At 34.4% G+C, this 20,356-nt stretch overlaps 1 protein-coding gene across 1 annotated transcript; it reads right to left on the reverse strand.

The window, feature by feature from the left end:
• Nucleotides 1-948: 948 nt before the first annotated feature.
• Vmn2r66 (vomeronasal 2, receptor 66) lies at nucleotides 949-18,324 on the reverse strand. Its single transcript, NM_001033878.3, has 6 exons — nucleotides 18,128-18,324; nucleotides 14,023-14,302; nucleotides 12,827-13,633; nucleotides 11,892-12,119; nucleotides 11,418-11,541; nucleotides 949-1,868 (listed from the first exon to the last, which is right to left on the reverse strand). The coding sequence occupies exons 1-6, from the start codon at nucleotides 18,322-18,324 to the stop codon at nucleotides 949-951; spliced, it is 2,556 nt and encodes an 851-aa protein (NP_001029050.3).
• Nucleotides 18,325-20,356: the final 2,032 nt, after the last annotated feature.

The following is a 20,356-nucleotide window of genomic DNA, read 5'->3' on the forward strand; positions in this document are numbered from 1 at the left end:
TTTATTCTAGTGTTTTTACTTTTTGATATTTTAAGAGTTTGTTTAGTAATTAGAATTTTAAGAACAGTATCCTAATATATAGATAGAATATCATATCACTTCTAAGTTATAGGCCCTTAATTTTTCTGCCTCCTATGCCAAGATATTTTTCAAGCCTTAATGGTGAAGCTGTTTTACTTAAGGTGGATAACCCAGTCTATTATTCTCTGTACTTTAAACCATTATGCATTTCTCACCTAATTCCTGTGTATTACATAAATCATCTTCTATAACTAAGTTTGAGAGGACACTATGTCCTCAAATATAAACATAAATACAAAGATATGCTTTTCAGGGAATGACCACTTAGGAAAATAACAACAGATATATATGGACTCTTTTATATCCTCATTCATGAGGCTTTCAGCAGAATTACAATATGAATCATAAAGTATTTTCATTATAAACAGTATTGAAATTGAAACAGAAAGCATTGAGACCATCATAATGTTTATCATCCCACATCCTGGAATATTATATTACAAATAAAATGAGTTAATTGCTCTTTATAAATTTCTTTGCAGAACTAGAAAATATAAAGGTTTTCCTTCTTTATTTCTGTATGTATGTACTATCTACAAGGTAATATTTTTTTCTAGAAAATAACAATAACATAAATACATGTAGATGGATACTACATGAAATAATTTGCAAAGCTGAGTGCCACTTTTCAGATACCTGACAATTTTATAATAAAAACAAACCATCATTAGAGGTATAAAATTGTCTGACTACACACTTTGATCCAATAAACTGAGATCCAGGTCATGTGTTAGAATTTTATTATACAGCTTATGCTTTACATTGTTTACATGATAAACACTTCATATTTAAACATAAAATTTGATTGGTAGAAAGCAGTGTTGTGAAAAGGTAGATATGTTTGGTATAGCATATGAGAAGTTACATTTAACTTATATTTTCAGCTTTAGCATGTGGTCGCCTGAACTTGTAAAAAGAATTTGTCTGTGGTCTTAATAAAATAAGATAGCACTTTGGGGCAAAAATGCAAAGAAGCAGCCCTGCACTGGAGGCCAAGATACAGAAAACTTCCACAGCAACTGTAGTCTTACCTTTGGTGCTGTGGTAGACAGGGATGAAAGTGATCCAGACACTGCAGAACACCAGCATGCTGAATGTCAAGAGCTTGGCTTCATTGAATGTATGAGGCAGATTCCTGGCCAAGAAAGCTACAGTGAAACTTGCTAGAGCAATGGAGCCCATGTATCCAAGGACACAGTAGAAGGCAACCACTGAACCTTTGTTGCAAACAATGATGATCTGGCCATGTAGCATGTGTATATCAGCATCAACAAATGGAGGAGAAATTCTGAGCCAGATTCCACAAAGAATCAGCTGAACCATGGTGCATATGAGAATGATGTATTTGGGTGCCCCTGACACAAGTAGCCACCTCATTCTTCTTCCTGGAACAGTAGCCTTGAATGCCAATACTACAGTAATTGTCTTAGCCAAGATAGTAGAGGCAGCCACAGTGAAAACAATGGCAAATGTGGTCTGCTGCAGGATACAGATGACCATAGTGGGATGACCAATGTAAAGCAAGGAACTCATAAAACAAAATATAAGGGAGATGAGTAGGACATAGCTGAGAGTTTGGTTATTGGCTTTGACTATGGGAGTTTCTCGGTGTTTCAGGAAGACACAGATTACAACAGATGTAAGGACAGAGAAGCATAGTGCAAAGCCAGCCAGTGCTTTTCCCAAAGGATCTCTATAATCTAAAACAGCCACAACTTTTTGGAGGCAGAGAGTTTGATCTTCATTGGCATATTGGTCCTCTGGACACTTCACACACTGATCCATGTCTAGTACAGAAAAGGAAGAATTATAAGATATAGTTATTTTTAATCATTTACAACACAGACTCTAAAAGGCAAAAGATCTTGGGAAGATGTCACACAGACATTAAGTAAACAAAGATGCCAGCCGATGCTAATATACCCATGAAAACATTCAAATTCCAACGAATAAGAAATCAAGGTATTCCAAAACAAAACCAAATTAAAACAATATATTTTCACAATCCAGTCCAACAGATGATAATAGAAGAAAAAGACCAACACAAGTAGTGAAACTACACTCAAGAAAAAGGAAGACAATAATCTCACAACAACACTAAAAGAAGAGAACCACACAAGCATATTCCACCTCTAAAAAGCAAAATAACAATAAGCAACAACTGATGGCCCTTAATATCTTTTAACTTTAATGCACTCAATTCCCCAAGAAAAAAAAAACACACACTAACAAGCTGGACATTTAAACAGGACTAGCATTTTGCTACATACAGGAAAGCAACATCAGTGACAAAGACAAATACTACTTCAAAGGGAGAGGGGGAAGGCATAGGGGATTTCCAGAGGGGAAACTAAGAAAGGGGATAACATTTGAAATGCAAATAAAGATAATATCTAAGAAAAAAAAAGAAAAAATATTTCCAGGTAAATGAACCCAAGAAACTAGCTGGAGTAGCAATTCTAGTGTCCAATAAAATAGATTTACAATCAAAAGATATCAGATAATATGGGGAAGAAGACCAAATACTGATTAAAGTAAAATTCCAGCAAGAGGAGCTCTCAATTTTGAAGAATTTGAACATCTGTGCTACAAATGCAAGGGCACCCACATTTGTATATGAAACATAAGGAAGCTCAAAGCACACATTGGACCTACCTTACACAATAATAGTAGGAGACTTTGATACTCCACTCCCACCAATGGACAGATCATGGAATCAGAAACTAAACAGAAACCTAAGATATGATATAAACCTAATAGACTTAACAGATATCTACATAAAATTTCACCCTAAAACAAAAGAATATACCTTTTTCTCAGAACCTCATGGTACCTTCTCAAAAATAGACCATAAAGTCAGACTCAAGACAAGCCTCAACCAATACAAGAAAAATTGAAGTAATCCCATGCATCCTATCAGATCATCACAGACCAATGCTGCTCTTTAACAACAACTAAACAATAGGAAGCCCTCATGTACCTGGAAGCTGAACAACTATTTAATCAACGATAACTTGGTCAAGAAAGAAGTAAAGAAAGAAATTAAAGGGTATTTGGAATTTAATGAAAATGAAAGCAAAACATATCCAAGCACATGAGTCACAATGAAAGCAGTGATGAATGGAAAATTTATAGCTCTAAGTGCTTATAAAAAGAATTTCGAGAGAGCATATGCTAGCAACTTAACAGCACATCAGAAAGCTCAAAAACAATAAGAAGGAAATACACCTAAGAGGAGTAGACAATAGGTAATAACTTAGGGCTGAAGAAAAGAGATCTACTCAAAGAATCAGCAAAACCAGTATCTGGTTCTTTGAGAAAATCAACAAGATAGATAAACCCTCAGCCAGACTAATCAGAGGGCATAGAGATCATACTCAGATTAATAAAATCAAATGAAAATGGAGACATAATAACAGAAAATGAAGAAATTAAAAAATTACTAAACCCTACTACAAAAGCCTATACTCAATAAAACTGGAAAATCTAGATGAAATGGATAACGTTCTAGACAGATACCAGGTACCAAATTTAAATCAGGATCAGACAAACCATTAAACAGTCCCATAATCCCTAAGGAAATTGAATCAGTTAGTAAAAGCCTACCAAGAAAAAAAAATCCTATCATTACTTTTCAAACTCTTTCATAGAAAAGAAACAAGAGGAAAACTACTCAGTACATTCTATGAATCTATGATTAAACTGATACATACACCACATAAAGAGCCAAAAAAGAAAAAAAAAAAACCTTAAAACCAATATCCCTCATGAATATCGATGTAAACATACTCAATAAAATTTATGCAAAACTGAATCCAATAACACATCAAAATGATCATTCACTATCATGAAGAAGGCTTCATTCCAGTGATGCAGAGATGTTTCAATATATGGGTATCCATCAATATAATATTCTATATAAACAAACTCAAAAAAGAAAAAAAAACACCATGATCATCTCATTAGATTCTTAAAATGCCTTTGATGAAATACAAGAGCCCTTCATGCCAAAAGTATTAGAGAAATCTGGAAATCAAAAGGTACATGTAAATATAATAAATGCAATATACAGCAAGCCAACAGCCAACATCAAGCTAAATAGAGAGAAACTTGAAGCAATCCCACTAAAATCAGGGACAAGACAAGGCTGTCCATTCTTCCCCATCTATTAAATATAGTACTTGAAGTTCTAGCCATAGAAATTAGGCAACAAAATCAGATTAAAATAATACAACTTGGAAAGGAGGGTGTGAAGATATCAGTATTTGTAGATGTTATGACAGAGTACATAAGTGATCCCCCCAAAAATCTATGAAAGAATTCCTACACTTGATAAACAACTTCAAGAGAAGTGGCTGGACACAAAACTAACTCAAACAAATAAGTAGCCTTCCTCTACACAAAGAATAAATGGGCTGAGAAAGAAATTAGGGAAGCCACAACATTCACAATAATGGCAAATAATAAAAAATACCTTGGTGTGACTATAACCAAGCATGTTAAAAATCTGTAGATCAGGAACTTCAAGTCTCTGAATAAATAAATTGAAGAAGAGCTCAAGATGGAAAGATCACCCATGTTCATGGTTAGGCAGGATTAACATAGTAAAAATGGCCATTTTACCAAAAGCAATCTACAGATTCATTGCAATCTCCATCAAAATTTCATCTCAATTTTTCACAGAAATAAAAATAGCAATTCTCAAATTCATTTGAAACACAAAACCCCTGGATAGGAAAAACTATTCTCAACAATAAGATAATTTCTGTGGGAATACTCATCCTTGACTTTAAGCTCTACTACAGAGCCACTGTGATAAAAACTGCAAGTTACTGTTACAGAGACAGAAAGTTATATTAGAGGAATACAACTGAAGACTCAGAAATAAACCCACATACCAAAGAAGCTAAAACAATCGAGTAGAAAAAAAGATAGCATTTTCAAGAAATGTTGCTGGTTCAACTGGTGGTCAGTCTGTTGAAGAATGCAATTGACCAATTCTTATATCCTTGTACAAAGCTCAAGTCCAAGTGGTTCAAGATCATCCACATAACCAGATGCACTGAATCTAATAGAAAAGGAAGTGGGAAAGAACCTCAAATACATTGGCAAGGGGAAAATTTCCTGAACAGAACACCCAGGCTTATCGTCTAAAATCAAGAATTGACAAATGGGACCTCATAAAATGGAAAAGATTCTGTAAGGCGAAGGACTTTGTCAGTAGAAGAAAATGTCAACCAACTGATTAGGAAAAAGATCTTTATTTGTACATCTAAAAGAGGGCAAACATCCAAAATGTTAAGAACTCAAGATATTGAACTCCAGAGAAACAAATAATCCTACTAAAATTGGGTACATACCTAAACAGAGAACACTTAACTGAGGATTCTCGATTGGCTGAGAAGCACTTAAAGAAGAGCTTGCTGTCAGGTGTCTGACACTCTCCTAAGAGGCTCTGCCAGCGCCTGACAAATACAGAGGTGGATGTTTGCAAAAAACCATTGAACTGAGGAGGTGGTCCCCAGTGGGGAAAGTAAAGAAAGGACTGATGGAGCTGAAAGGGTTTGCAACCCATACAAAGAACAAAATATCCACCAACCAGATAGCCCAGAGCTCCGAGGAACTAAACCACCAATCAAAGAGTACACATGGAGGGACCCAGAGCTCCTGCCACATATATAGTAGAGGATGACCTTTTTGGATATCAATGGGAGGAGAGGCCATTGGTCCTGAGAATTCTTAATGCCCTTTTAGGAAGGGAATGAAAGAGTGGTTTGGTGGGTGAGCACCTGCATACAGTACTACTCAGGAGGGGGAAGAACATAATCTTTGAAAGTAGAGGGAGAGAGGGATATGGGCGGGAGAGAGGAGAGGTAGAAGAAAAGGGGGGCAGTTCATATAAGTGCTAAGAGAGGAGAATTACAGAGGTTCAGCAATTTGAAAGGAGAGTAAAAGTTTGGGAGGGGTAACTGTGTGTAGCCACTAGGAAGTTTGAGATGCCAGGGACCCAAGATGTTCCCAGGGCACAACAAAGAGCACATTATCTGAAATACCCAACAAAGTGGAAGAAGAACCTGTAGAGACCACATACAATGGAACTCAGTTGATCAATGGGGCCACACACCCACCTCAAACATATTAATCCTGAATTTATCTTGTCTAAAGAATGTGCAGGGACAAAGTATGGATCAGAGACTTAAAGAAAGGCCATCTAAAGACTGCCCTACCTATGGATCCATCCCTTGTACAGACACCAAATACAGACATTATTGCTGATGCAAATAAGTGCTTGCTGTCAAGAGCCTGGTATAGCTGTACCAGAGAACTTCTGCTAGGGCTTGACAAATACAGATGCACACGGCTTTAACTACGTGCTCAAAGCATTGGACAGTTCATCCAGAGAAAAGTTAAAAATGAAAAAATACTGTAGTTAAGTAATCTTACATATCAAATTAATGTAACAAATATAAACAAATCATTATGCTAAACATTAAAAAATAAACTTCTTTGTCAGCAACTCACACAGTTTTCTCCAAAATCTACCTATTAAGAAACAAGGGAAATCCCAAAAGATCCAGGAAAATTTAAGTAAGTCATTACATCCTAGCAGAACACCATGTATTAGTGATGAACAACATATACAAAAGTAATCACAGAAGGCTTACCATCTCATGGATAATGAACAACTCTTAGTTTTATGAAATAATGGATCAAAAAAAAAATAAAAATTGAAGACTTTCTAGAATTCAAGGAAGATTTGTACACAAAAACCTCAAATATATGGGACACAACGAAAGAGCTGCTAAAAGAAAAGTTAACAGCACTAACTATTTACTAAGGAAATTGGAGAGATCACATACTGGCAAGTTAACAGCACATCTAGAGGCTCCACAACAACAAAACGTTTAAATATACCTAACAAAATTAGATGGCAATAAATTATGAAAATGAGGGATGAATTTAACAATACAAAAAGGACAATTGCAGAAAGAAAAAAGAAAGTAAAGATTTTTAATAAATTGAACAAGATAGACTAACCATTATCCAACCAATAAGAAAGTCATAGAAAAACATCCAAAATAGTAAATGAATAGATAAATAAATAAATAATGAAAAGAGGAAATAGCAGACACTGAAGGTATTTATTAGGGCATACTTTAAAAACAAGCACTACACAAAATCTAATAAAATCTAATAAAATGATTATTTTTCTGATATGAGATACTTACCAAAGTAAAGTCATGGCCAGACAAGCAATATACATATACCAATGTCTCCCATTGAAATAGCATCACTCATTTAAATACTACAACAAAGCCTGTGTCCAAGTTTTAGGTAAAAACTCAACCAGAATTTCAAAGATCTAATACTAGTTCATCTCAAATTATTCCACAAAATAGATACAGAAGGATCATTTCCCAAGTCATGTTCTAAATCTCTCTCTAGTTACCCTAACATACAAGCTATATAAAGATTCAGTGGAGAAAGGAAATTATAGATTAATTTATCTAACAATTATACATGCAAAATTATTCAATAAAATATTGTAAACCAAATTCAAGGACACAGAAAAAATATCCATCTCTTCATGATAAATACTTGCATAAGTCCTAATGCAAAAAACATACCTAAAGATTCTAAATACAATTTACAGCAAGTTTATAGCCAAGATAAATACTGACATAATTCCTAATGCAAGAAATACACTTAAAGTTTCTAAAGACAATTTACAGCAAGGTTATAGCCAACCAAGTGTGGATTCCTCAGTCCCTCTTAGAAAGATGAACAAAATATTCATGGGAACAAATATAGAGACAAGGTGTAGAGCAGAGACTAGGAATGTTGATCCAGAGACAACCGCACCTTAGGTTCCATCCCATATACAGACAAAATACCCAGAGACTATCTTGGATGCTAAGAAGTGCATGATGGCAGGATCCTGATATACCTGTCTAGTGAGATGCTCTGCTAGAATCTGACAAATACAGCGGCAGATGCTCACAGGCAACCATTTGACTGAGCATGGGCTCTCCAATGGAGGCATTAGACAAAGGACTAAAGGAGCTGAAAGGGTTTACAACACTATAGGTAGAACAACAGTATCATCCAATGAAACCACACAGAGCTCAAGTACACATGGAGGGACCCATGGTTCCATCCACATATGTACCAGAGGATGGCCTTGTCAGGCATCAATAGGAGGAGAGGTTCTTGGTCCTGTGAAGGTTCATTGCCCCAGTGTAGGGAAATGCCAGGGCAGGAAGTCAGGAGTGGGTGTATGGGAAGGGGAACATCTCATAGTAGCAGGGGTGGGGGATGGAATAGTTTTTTTCTGGGGGCAAACTATGAAAGGTGGTAAAATTTGGGCCAAGGGGATTATACCTCCATTGCTGATGTGAAAGTGAACTTAAAGAGAAACTATGGAAATCATTATGGAAATTTCTAAGAAAATTGCGATTATATTTACCAGCAAACCCAGCCTTAACACTCTTACATATGCACCCCAAATATATTCTATCTTAAAACAGAGACACTTGCTTAATTAAGATCTTTTTAGTTTTATTTAAAAGAGACAGAAAATGCAAACAAACTAGATGTACTTCCACTCAAGAAAGGATAAAGAAAATGTACTACATCTACATAATGCAGATGACTCCCTGTTTAAAATAAAATGACATCTTGAAATCTGCTGTCAAATGGAAGGAACAATAGAGAAATCATCCTAAATAAAATAACCCAGACATAGAAAGAAAATATTGTATGCATTGGCTTAAAAGTGTACGATCACTGTTTAATAAATGATAAGAAGCTACAGTTTATAGGCCCAGAGAGATACGTAAAGAATAAATCTGAACAGAGAAAGATGCATGTCTCAGGGAAGAGGAAATGTATAATTTTTCTTATTGGGGACCAAAAAGACAGGAACAGAAGTGATCTGTTGTATGTTATGGAGAGACAGAAGATGGAGATAAAGAGCTGTATTTGGAAGATATTTGATGGACAGTTTGGAAATACAGTTCAGTGGAAATCACCTGGATGTATAAGGATGATCCTATTGAGGACTTCTCTTAGCAACGTATAGAGACTGAACTTGCCATCTTTGGTAACTTGGGAAGTAGTATGAATAGATAACATTTGGCTCTCTTGTTGTCGAGTAGTTCCCATTAAAGTCCCTAAACAAGACATACTGATGCTAGAACACAAGGTCATCATTTGAAATTTAAGAGTGCACCTCCATGGCTGAGTACAGTTTCTACTCAAGTTATTGAACTGAAGGAGGTGTAGCTGGTGTGGGTTAGAATCTAACATTCACCAGTTTTATAGTTTCTTTGCCATGAGCATGTATTCTTCAGGCTATGTATGACAAACCTAGACATCATTCTACCAGTAAAGTGAATTGCAAATCAAAGAATCCTAAGATACCATTTTACACCTGCCAGAATGGTTGAAATAATAATAATAAAAACAAAACAAAACAAAAAAAAACCTCAAGTGTTGGCACATGATATTAAGGACATATAGGAAGAGAAAACACTCCTCCATTGCTGAGGGCAGTGCAAACTTGTACAAGCACTTTGGAGATCAATTTGATGTCTTATCAGAAAACTAGGAATATTTTAACTTTATGACTCAGCTATACCCCTCCTGTTAATATAGCCAAAAGATGACCCACTTTACCACAGAGAGACTTGTTCAACTATGTTCATCTCAGCTTTACTCACAATACCCAGAAACAAGAAACAAGCTAGATTTCCCTCAAATGAAGAAAGGATAAAGAAATTAGGGCACACCAACACAAAAGAATTCTTTTCAGCTACCAACAAAACAAAACAAACAACAAAACAAAACAAACAAACAAACAAAACCAGATCTTGAAATATTCAAGCAAATCAATGGAATTTTATTATATCATCCCGAGTGAGATAGGGCAGAGCCAGAAAGACATCGATCTTATGTACTCATTTACAGGTAGACATTAGCCATAAATTTCAGCATAACTGTGCTACAATCCACTGACCCAAAGAAACTGGGTAATAAGGAGTTTCCAAACATTACACAGAAGCTGTAACTACAGTCTTAGGAAGTCAATTTAGAGAGATAGAGGTGTTGAAGAGGGATTAAGGGGGTACAGGGATAGTGAGAAACTGGGAAGAAGGACCAGAGAATCATGGGTGTGACAATAGAAGTTGATGAGGGGAAGCTCTGGGACAAGCTAGAGAACTGGGAAGGATGAGGATACAGGGAATATACAGTGATGGCCCTAATTGAGATTCTAAGCAGAAAGGGATATAGAAACTTAATTGGCTACCTGCTGTAGTTAGGCACAACTTGTAGAGGAAGAAAGGAACATCAATCCACACAGGGAACCTTGAACCACATATTTGTCATGCTTATTTGCAGGGATAAAGATGGAGCAGAGTCTGGGATTTGCCAGTCAATGAATTTCCCAAGTTCTACTATGGAGCCAAAATCTGCCACTATTAATTAGGAATGTAGCATAATGTCTTCTGAGAGGCTTCATATTGCAGCAGATGAAAATAGTTAGAGAAAGCCACTGGAAATATCAGGACGAGTTTAGTGAGTATTCTAGAAGGTTTGGAATAGACATGGGTGAGCTAGAAGTGGCAAGGCACTACAAGAACACCTACAGAGATAAATATCCTGGGCCTCTAGTAATTCATGGAGACTAGACTGTCAACTGGGAAACATGTCTAGGTTGGAACTAGGTTCCCTACACATAAATAGCAAATGTACAGCTTGGTCTTCATTTGGGTCATGTCACAAGTGGAGCAGCATCTATCTCCATATTTGTGCCCTGCCTTTGGATTTCTTTTCCCTACCTGGACAGCCACACTGGAACTCAGCGCTAGTACTACTTAGAACAGATAACACATGGTGGAGCAGTATCCAAGGAGATGCTGTCCTTCTCTGATGGGAAGGGGAGGGAGTATTAAATGGATGAATTTGCAAGAATGGGACTGGCAGAAGACAAGGGATGGGTGCTGTCATTAGACTGTAAAGAGAATAAAAGGTAAAGTATTTTAAAAGCATAGTATTCCTACTTTAAATAAAATTTAGAATTATAAACATGTCATAATGCAGTATGGTTTAGTATTCTAAAGAAATATTCAGGAAAAAATGTGTTCCTGGGATCTAGAATAATGAGACAAAAATATAGTTCAAGAGAGAGAAAGAGAGAGTTTACTATTTTGAATAACAGTATTTCTGAAGCATTTTACTTCTTAATATATCTTTTCCCTTCCACAAGGACTTTTGTTAACTATGTTAAATATGGGAAAAATCAATCTGATTACTTTGATAAATGATAACATTACTTGTCATGTTGGAAATTTCATTTTCTGGGCAGGGGTAACAAACAAAACAGCAGATGTCCTTTCCTTCCTGAGGGGATTTTCTGAGTCCTGGTCTGCAAGGCATACTACATACTGAGGGTAGAATCTGTGAAAAATAATACGCAATATAAAAATAAGGACAATATCCTAATTGACAAACATATAGTTATTCACACAACAGAGATCCACTGAAAGACCTCATTTAAGATACATATATCATATTACATTTTACTGTTTTGTTTTTTACGGATAAAATATTTGAGTGTATGATGATTTATATATTAATATATATATATATATATATATATATATATATATATATAAAGAGTATAAGAAAATGAAAGATAATATCTAGGACTCTGTAAAGTCAATAAACAAAGAAATTCCAGGTATTTATTCCATGGCAAATCAAAAGTAGAGAATACATGTTAAGCATTATGATTATGACTAAATTACCTGGTCTATACCTGTAGCCCACTTAATCATTTCCGTAGACATAAGTAACTGTTGACCACTTGGAAGATGACCAGAAAATCTTCCTATTTTAATTTTAAGTCCATAATATTTTTTAAAATCCATGATAAAGAATATGTCATACTCTGTATCCTGTTTCAAATTCTGGTTCATGATGACTAGTTCTCCAGCAGGATTTACAAATTGTAAGGTCTTCAAAAAATAGAACAGCTAAAACAAGTTTGTCATTTTATTTTTAACTAGATTTACACATCAGAATAGAAAGTATTACATTTAGAAAGTTCCTAATTTTTATTATCCTTTCCAAAAAAATCTAACTTTACCAGAAGTATTCAGTACTAAAGATGAAAATAAAAATCATGTAGGTGTAAATATATCTCCACTGTCTTTACTAATAAAATTTTCTTCCTGCATTTGGTACTCTAAAACCTATAATCCTGGTTTTTATATTTGGAGAAAAATGGCATGTTCTCTGTTTTTTGTTTTCTGCCAATAGTGTTATTTGATCACAGGCAATGGGATAGATATTATTAATAAGCAAAATTAATGGAAAAGTACCTGATATTCTTTGGGATCTTTTCAGTAAATTGGTCAGCAACTTTTGAATAACATAATAGACAAGTCATTTTCTTACTGATTTTTAAAAATTTCATGAGAAAAAATTAATATGCGAGTCACATATGTGGTTTCAATATCTGGACAAAAATGCATGACTTAGATTGTGAATTCTGACTTGTACACCAGTGTTGACTCTGTCATAATTTATGACACTAACATGAGATGCCACTTATGCAATAATAGAGTACAGAACTATATATATCTATGGGTAAAATAACTTATTGACATGGCTTAAGACCATGTAGTTTTATTAAAGAATTCAAACCATATAAATGCCATTTAGTGTTAAGACTCATTACCTTCCAAGAGTCAAATTCCAGTTCCTTCCCAGCATTCATTGACCATGTGTCTACTTGTTGCAGAATCATCTCATGGAGTGAGAGGGCCACAGCATACACACCATTATATAAATTATAGCATGTATTACTCATGGCCATTCCAAGTGGTGTCATGAATAACCATTTAAATACAGTTGTGGTTGGACAATTCTTCAGCTTCTTACAATTAGATGGTGGCAAAGAACATCTAAAATACGTCCACCATAGTTTGGCAAGGGAATGTTCACTACTGTAGTTTGAAGGGTGTACTGTTTGGATAAATTGCTCAAAACCAGGTATTTCAGGTTGCTGGTGTGAAAAAATGAAAGTCCCTATGGAGGAGTATAGCAAGAAATCTCCTATAATTGTGATCATATCAAATTGTGAGACACTAACCCAGATTCTCCAAATGCCTTTAGATTTCCACACAATGAGGGCAAAATGTATAGGAGAGTCTTTGTCTCCATAAACTATCACAACTTTTGCTGATGACATTATAATTTGGTTGTAATGCGTATGAAACTCTTTAAGGGCCATGATCTTCTCAGTTTGGATAATAATTGCAACTGATAAACAGACAATGTGTTTTTGCATTTCTCCTCTTAATTCAGAAAGGAATTGAATTCCATGGTCATCATTGGTAACAATCGCTCCTATCCAGTTCCACCTGAAATGAACCACTAAGGACACCATGGCTAGTGGTAGAGATGTGTCCTTTGGAGATATTTGGTAAAGATGAGGAAATTGTTCATTATCATTCAGAAGAAGATGAAAATTTCCACAGTAAAGCTGAAAAATACAGAACATAGGTAACAATATGAACATGATGGAATGCAGAGGGATACTTGTAAGAGCGAAGTGTGCTTGAGCAAGGTGTAATCCTGCTAGAAAGTGTTTACTCTTTATCTTATTATTACTATTATATCCAACTTCTTGTGATTCTTTAAACAAGTACTAGTATACTAAGTCTTCTTCTGGTATAACATTTCACAATACTGCTGTCTCCCATGCCCATTTATGATAAAGTTGTTTTGTTTGCCACAAAATATATCTGTGTATTTATGCTTGATAAATCATAAAAACATAAACCCTTTCTATGACTTATAAACTGCATTCATACTCAGAAATTCTCACTGAGGTAAGAAAGTATTTCCTTAAGTTTAATCCATCTTGATTACCTCAGGAATTCTCGAGATGTACAAGAATGGTCCAAGGCTTGTAGATACTGTCCATTCAGGTATTGTAAGTACAATTAAATATCTTCTTTGATTTCTGCAGTAGTAATTAGGAATAATTTCCTTACTTTTCAAACCCAAACCAGATTTCTTATCATATATTCTTTGGTCACATTCAATGTTAACTAATAGAGAAATGTTGGGCAAGATATGGTAGTCCTTATTTATTTCTTCTATGGCAAGATAAACAGAGAAAATCAAATGTATTGTCTTGGGTGTCACCCTGAAAACAGAGCAGTAGAGAATATAATTCCTAAAACTGTACAAGCACAAGCCAGAAAAATCCTAGCATGCAGAGAGGAAATCAACACAAAAACCCCACAGTTTTGTACTGCTTTTAATTGATAGGAAATGGAATATAAAATAAGTCTACATTAAATTTTCTAAATTCCTAAACAATCTATTTCTGGTGTTTTATATAGCCTACAAACGTAAATCATAATGTTATAACAAGCCCTATCTATTCTCCATGCTCATAATGATGGTATAGGATATAGTTAGATGTAATCTAAGAAAATATAATCAAATTGCACTTTCCCCTATAATTCCTGTTTCTCTAACTTAATGATATTACTCACAAATACCTAAAACACAACTTTAAAAATTATATTAGTAGGTATTAGTAGAATATCTCTTCATATTACCAATACTATATTCACACAAGATTCCTATTTGAGATTATAAATTTGGATTTAGTTTTGTTGTATCTCCACCATCATGACAAATTTTTGAGAGTCCTAATTTATTCATAACGGTGAAATATTATATTGCTTTGCAAGTAGAACACTAACCATGTAGGTGCAACAGTAATCCAGTATTTTACTTCTAAAAATAACTGGCTTATTAAACTGTGCTGTCATGTTTATAGTAATGATATAAACATCCAAGTATCGGTGACAAATTATCACTGAAAAACTGTACAACAATCTCTTTGTTTGGGCACAGTATAGGTTGAAAAACATACATTGTTTTGAAAACATATCTGCTATGCAATATGCAAGGTTTAATACGAAGTTATAAATAATAATTCTACTCTAATATCTATCTATCTATCTATCTATCTATCTATCTATCTATCTATCTATCTACACACAGACACACACATATATGTGTGTGTCTGTGTGTGTATGACTGTATGTGTGTGCACATGCATGCCCACACACATATTTGTAAATGATCATGATCACAGAAAAACTTAAAAACTGAGGCATGTATGCATTCAAAGGTATTTTCTACATAAAATGTTACTTTTTATTGTTAAAGTCTCAATAGGAAATTCTTGCCTTGACATTTTTCTTATTAATAGTATGTAAGAATCAATTAAAACATTCTCTATACCTCTCTTTTTCTATACCATGTGAAAACACATACAGTGAAAAATTCATGAAGTTCAAATTGTTAGAGAGCTAGACATAAAACTTCACATACTTTTAACAGAGAACACTCAGTCATATTGTCTAATTAGCTAGAAAAATTGAAATTAAATAAAATGAATTACAAAAACCCGTTGCTTGACATATGTCACAAGGCTCATCTGAAATAATGCCTAGCTTATCATAGGCTTTTGGGAGATGTGCAAATGTGTTTATGAAGATTTTGTTGTTCTAACAACTCAACTTCCCCTACATTCTTTCTCATCTATACCTGAATATTTTGAATTCTGGTTCATCTCCTTCATCCTACATTTTACCATGAATATTGATTTTTATTATTGAATACTCTTTTCTCTATTATATCAACCCATATCTCTAGTCATTTCTTCTAAATAATTACTTTACTCTAATTCAAAGTCACAAGTATTCATCATCTCTATTTCTACTTTATTCTGATATATTCTATTTAAAACTGAATAGAATCTTTATCTAAAATTGTCAGTGTCACTGTGCTAAGCTCTCCCTTTCACACACACACACACACACACACACACACACACACACACACACACACACAAACACACCACACAAAAACACACACAGACACACATACATATATGTATATATGTTTGTATACATATGTGTGTGTCTGTGTGTGTGTGTGAGTGTGTGATACCATTTTAAATATATTATTGAAACTTTGAAAAGTTATTTTGATAAATGTCCTACAACATTGCAGAGAAAGTATCACAATCTCTTCAACTGAAATCTCAAATACAGTAAACCCATTTAAATAGAGCTATTACATAAAATATATATTAACTTATATAAAGTGTACTCAATCCTCATAAACTTAAAGATACTTAATATTATTAGGAAAAAGAAATAGAAAAAATGTTGAATGAGTATAGTAGATGAAAATATACATTATAATGAGAAATAAAATTTTGAAATCTGTAAATGACAGTCTTGGGAATGGAAAATTCTGTACCCATAGTACTCTCCTCTCAACTTTTACCAGGTATCACTGACACCATATTTTATTCTAGCACTCATAAATAGAAATAGCAAGTCATAGTTTGTATGGACATCTTCTCTTATAACAAATTAACAAATAGTCTGCTGGAATAGGGAGATGTTTCATAAACTTCTAATTGATAACTTTGCATAAGCTTCTGATGTGTTTAATACAAAAAATGTGGAAATGCCTTTGAAATAAAATGTAAAAGATGTTCCTCAACAGAGGGATGGATATAGTAAATGTGGTACATTTACACAATGGAGTGCTACTCAGCGATTAAAAACAATGAATTTATAAAATTCTTAGACAAATGGATGGATCTGGAGGATATCATCCTAAGTCAGGTAACCCAGTCATAAAAGAACATACAAGATATGCACACACTGATAATTGGATATTAGAGCAGAACCTTAGAATATCCAAGATACAATTTGCAAAACACATGAAACAGAAGAAGAAGGAAGAGCAAAGTGTGTATACTTTGCTCCTTCTTATAATGGGGAACAAAATACCCATGGAGGGATTTACAGAGACAAAGTTTGGAGCTGAGATGGAAGGAACGACCATTCAGAGACTGTTCCACCTGGGGATTCATCCCATATACAACCACCAAACACAGACACTATTGTATATGCCAGCAAGATGTTGCTGATAGGACCCTGATATAGCTGTCTGTTGTGAGGCTCTGCCAGTGCCTGGCAAATACAGAAGTGGATACTCACAGTTATCTATTGGATGGAACAAAGGGCCCCTAACGAAGGAGTTAGAGAAAGTACCCAAGGAGCTGAAGGGGTCTACAACCCTATAGGTGGAAAAACAATATGAACTAAACAGTAACCCCCACCCCCTTCCCAGAGCTGTGTCTCTAGTTGTATATGAAGCAGAGGATGGACTAGTCAGCCATTAATGGGAGGAGAGGATCTTGATCTTGGGACGATCATATGCCCCAGTACAGGGGAATGCCAGGGCCATGAAGCAGGAGTGGGTGGGTTGAGGAGCAGGTTAGGAGTAGGGTATAGGGGGCTTTAGGCGCAGCATTTGAAATGTAAATGAAGAAAATATCTAATAAAAAAGAATATAAAAAAGAAAGAAAATTCTTTCAGTTCTGACTTCTACTGCAGGATTCATAAACCATAAAATTCTGAAATTATAATAGATAATTTGAACAAAATCTGTATATCTTCTTAATACATGTAACTAAATATAAGGGCAGATATCCAAATGGCTGATGTGCAGGAATTGGGCATCCATGCTGACAGATGAAACATTATCAGACCAATAATGACCATTTTATTGCAGTATCTATTAAATAAGCCAAAACCAATGTTTTTCCAATTTTCTTATGTAAATCCCAAGAAAAAATAAGTTGGAAATTGGCAAATTAATGGATTCTCTCTAGTAGCAAGACCAATACCATGGGTCATTCATTCAGCATCTGCCTAGAAATTGTGACTCAAAAATGTAGAACAATAAGGTACACATAAAACAACCAGAATTTGAAAAAATAACCAGCATTGAAACATAAAATAAATTTTGTTATCTCCTAGAAAGGGAGAGCCAGAAGACGCATGGTATCATGGTCTACATCCCAACATCTCTAGAATGCTTTGTCTCACATGGCAAAGTAAAATATGTAAATGAAGTATGTACTTACTGCTTGTCTAGATTACAACTGAAATAATCATTCTTCACATAACCACGCTTTGTGTAAATAGAAAAGAAACAATTATTTTCTTTATCTCCTAGATGGTTTTTGGTGTCTTTTATTCTCCAAAAGCATCTGGGGTCACTCAAATGACAAAAAATAGAGGAAATCTTCAGAAACCAGAAGACAGAGATCAAAGTGAACATCTTTTTCACATCAGCAAAATATTTACCTGAGTAAAATGCAGCACATACATTCAGATAGACAGAATCTCATGTATTAATATTTTGTGAACCCATCCAGGTGCCACTATTTATTACTGTACCTACTACTAAAGGACAAATGTACTTCTCTTAGCAATTTACTTTTCAGTTCCTTGTTTGCCTCTTGCGGATTCTTAAGCACTCTATGGCCTTAGGCTCAGCAACTGAGTTCATATGTTCAGGTAACAAATAAAGGGTAATAAGTTTCTTCATAATTATCTTTTTCCTCCATATCCCTTATGATTATATCCATGTCAGTAGACATGAACATCAGGCATGATTCCTCTTGGGCAAATTTTCTAACAAGTCTAGTTCATCAAACCAGTTTTCTGATGACCATTTGAAACAGTTACCTCAGATTACATCAGGTATTCCAAATGAGTTTTACTAGAAATTATGCCAATGACTCCAACTGAACTCAACTGAACACAGCAATAAACAAATTAACAATATTGTGAAATGCTTGCATGTGTCCCCAGTATTTGTAGATATTAATTTTATAAGTTTTCTTTTAGAGTGTTTTCCTCTTTCTTTAATTCATAAGTATATATTGAATTACTTTTGGGTCAGTGTTATGAAAGAATGAGGAATTTGAATTTAAAATTTTCATAATCTAAGTTTGTAAAAGCTGATTTTGTAGGAAATTTAAGGCTAGTAAAATTTTACTTTCATTTTTCTCTAGGGAAGATTAAATAATTTGAGTGCGCAGAATATCATTCTTAAATAACCTCCATTTTGTTAACCATTACTGTTATATTGATTGAGAATTCCAGTCTATTACAATGTAAGGACTTTTTGCATAATGATTTATCATTACAATGCACATAAGCCCAAGATTATTTTAAGTTTGAATTGCCATTTAAAGTTAGTTATAAACATTTTTATGTATTCCTCTTCTGTGTTAGTTTCCTTTATGGAAGATTATATGAGTCGTATATATAAGCAGTAGGAAGCAAAAATTATCCCCGAAAGGAGTGAAAATTCTTACTATAAAAGACAGTTAAAAACTCAGTGTATGTGGCTGGAAATATAACCCATTAATCAATTTTTTTATTAGGATCATGTTAGAATACAGTGTCAAAAATATATTTGTTTTCCCATTTGGTTGCTTTTTGTGGTTGTTTTTTCCTTAGTTGCTATATTATATGGCATTGGCCTGTGTGTTATATCTTAAAAAACTTAATAAGTTTTCTTAATACTTCTTTAATAGTCTTTGTTTTTGCATTATTTTTGATTATAACAGTATTCTTTCCTACTCTTTTCTATTCTCATATTTAACATCCACAGAACTTGGTGTCCTTAATTTTTACCTCTATCAAATCTACTTTTTGCTGGGAAATTTGTTTAGGATAAGTGATTGTTCAAAGAATGACAGTCATGTTATTCAGATGTGGACTAAAATTTCCACTCATTAATAACAATGATGGAATTTTGTAGGCAGCTCTCATCTTCACATTTGGATGTGATCTTTCTTAGATTTGCAAGGCTTTGTTTTTTCTTATAATGTCCCTCGGGATTTTATACCTTCCCTGGTGTGTTTAAGAATATGTTTTCTTCTAGTCATCTAACAGCTCTGTAACATACATTCAGCTTGCTCAGATTACTGTAGGAAGTCCCGTGCCCTGAAGAATATGGATTAACTAGACTAGAATTCTCAAACTAGATTATTGTGAGGTTTTTAATCATTACCCCTTCCTTCAGTTCAATAATTTCTCTCTGTTAATTATCATATATAAAAATAGAAACTTATGAGACATGTGTTGAGTACTCTCTTGGATTATATAATTAACTTAAGAAATCTGGGGTATTATACCCCTGTCCACATATGTAGCAGTAGTTCAGCTTGGTCTTCATGGAGGTCCCTTAACAACTAGAGCAGGAGCTACCTTGTGTTGTCTGCCTTTGTTCCCTGTTACACTATGAGGTCTGAGATTTCTGGCCTCAATGGGAGAGGATCTGCCTATTTCTTCATTGG

Source organism: Mus musculus, chromosome 7 (assembly GCF_000001635.26).
Source record: "Mus musculus strain C57BL/6J chromosome 7, GRCm38.p6 C57BL/6J".
Classification (NCBI taxonomy): domain Eukaryota; kingdom Metazoa; phylum Chordata; class Mammalia; order Rodentia; family Muridae; genus Mus; species Mus musculus.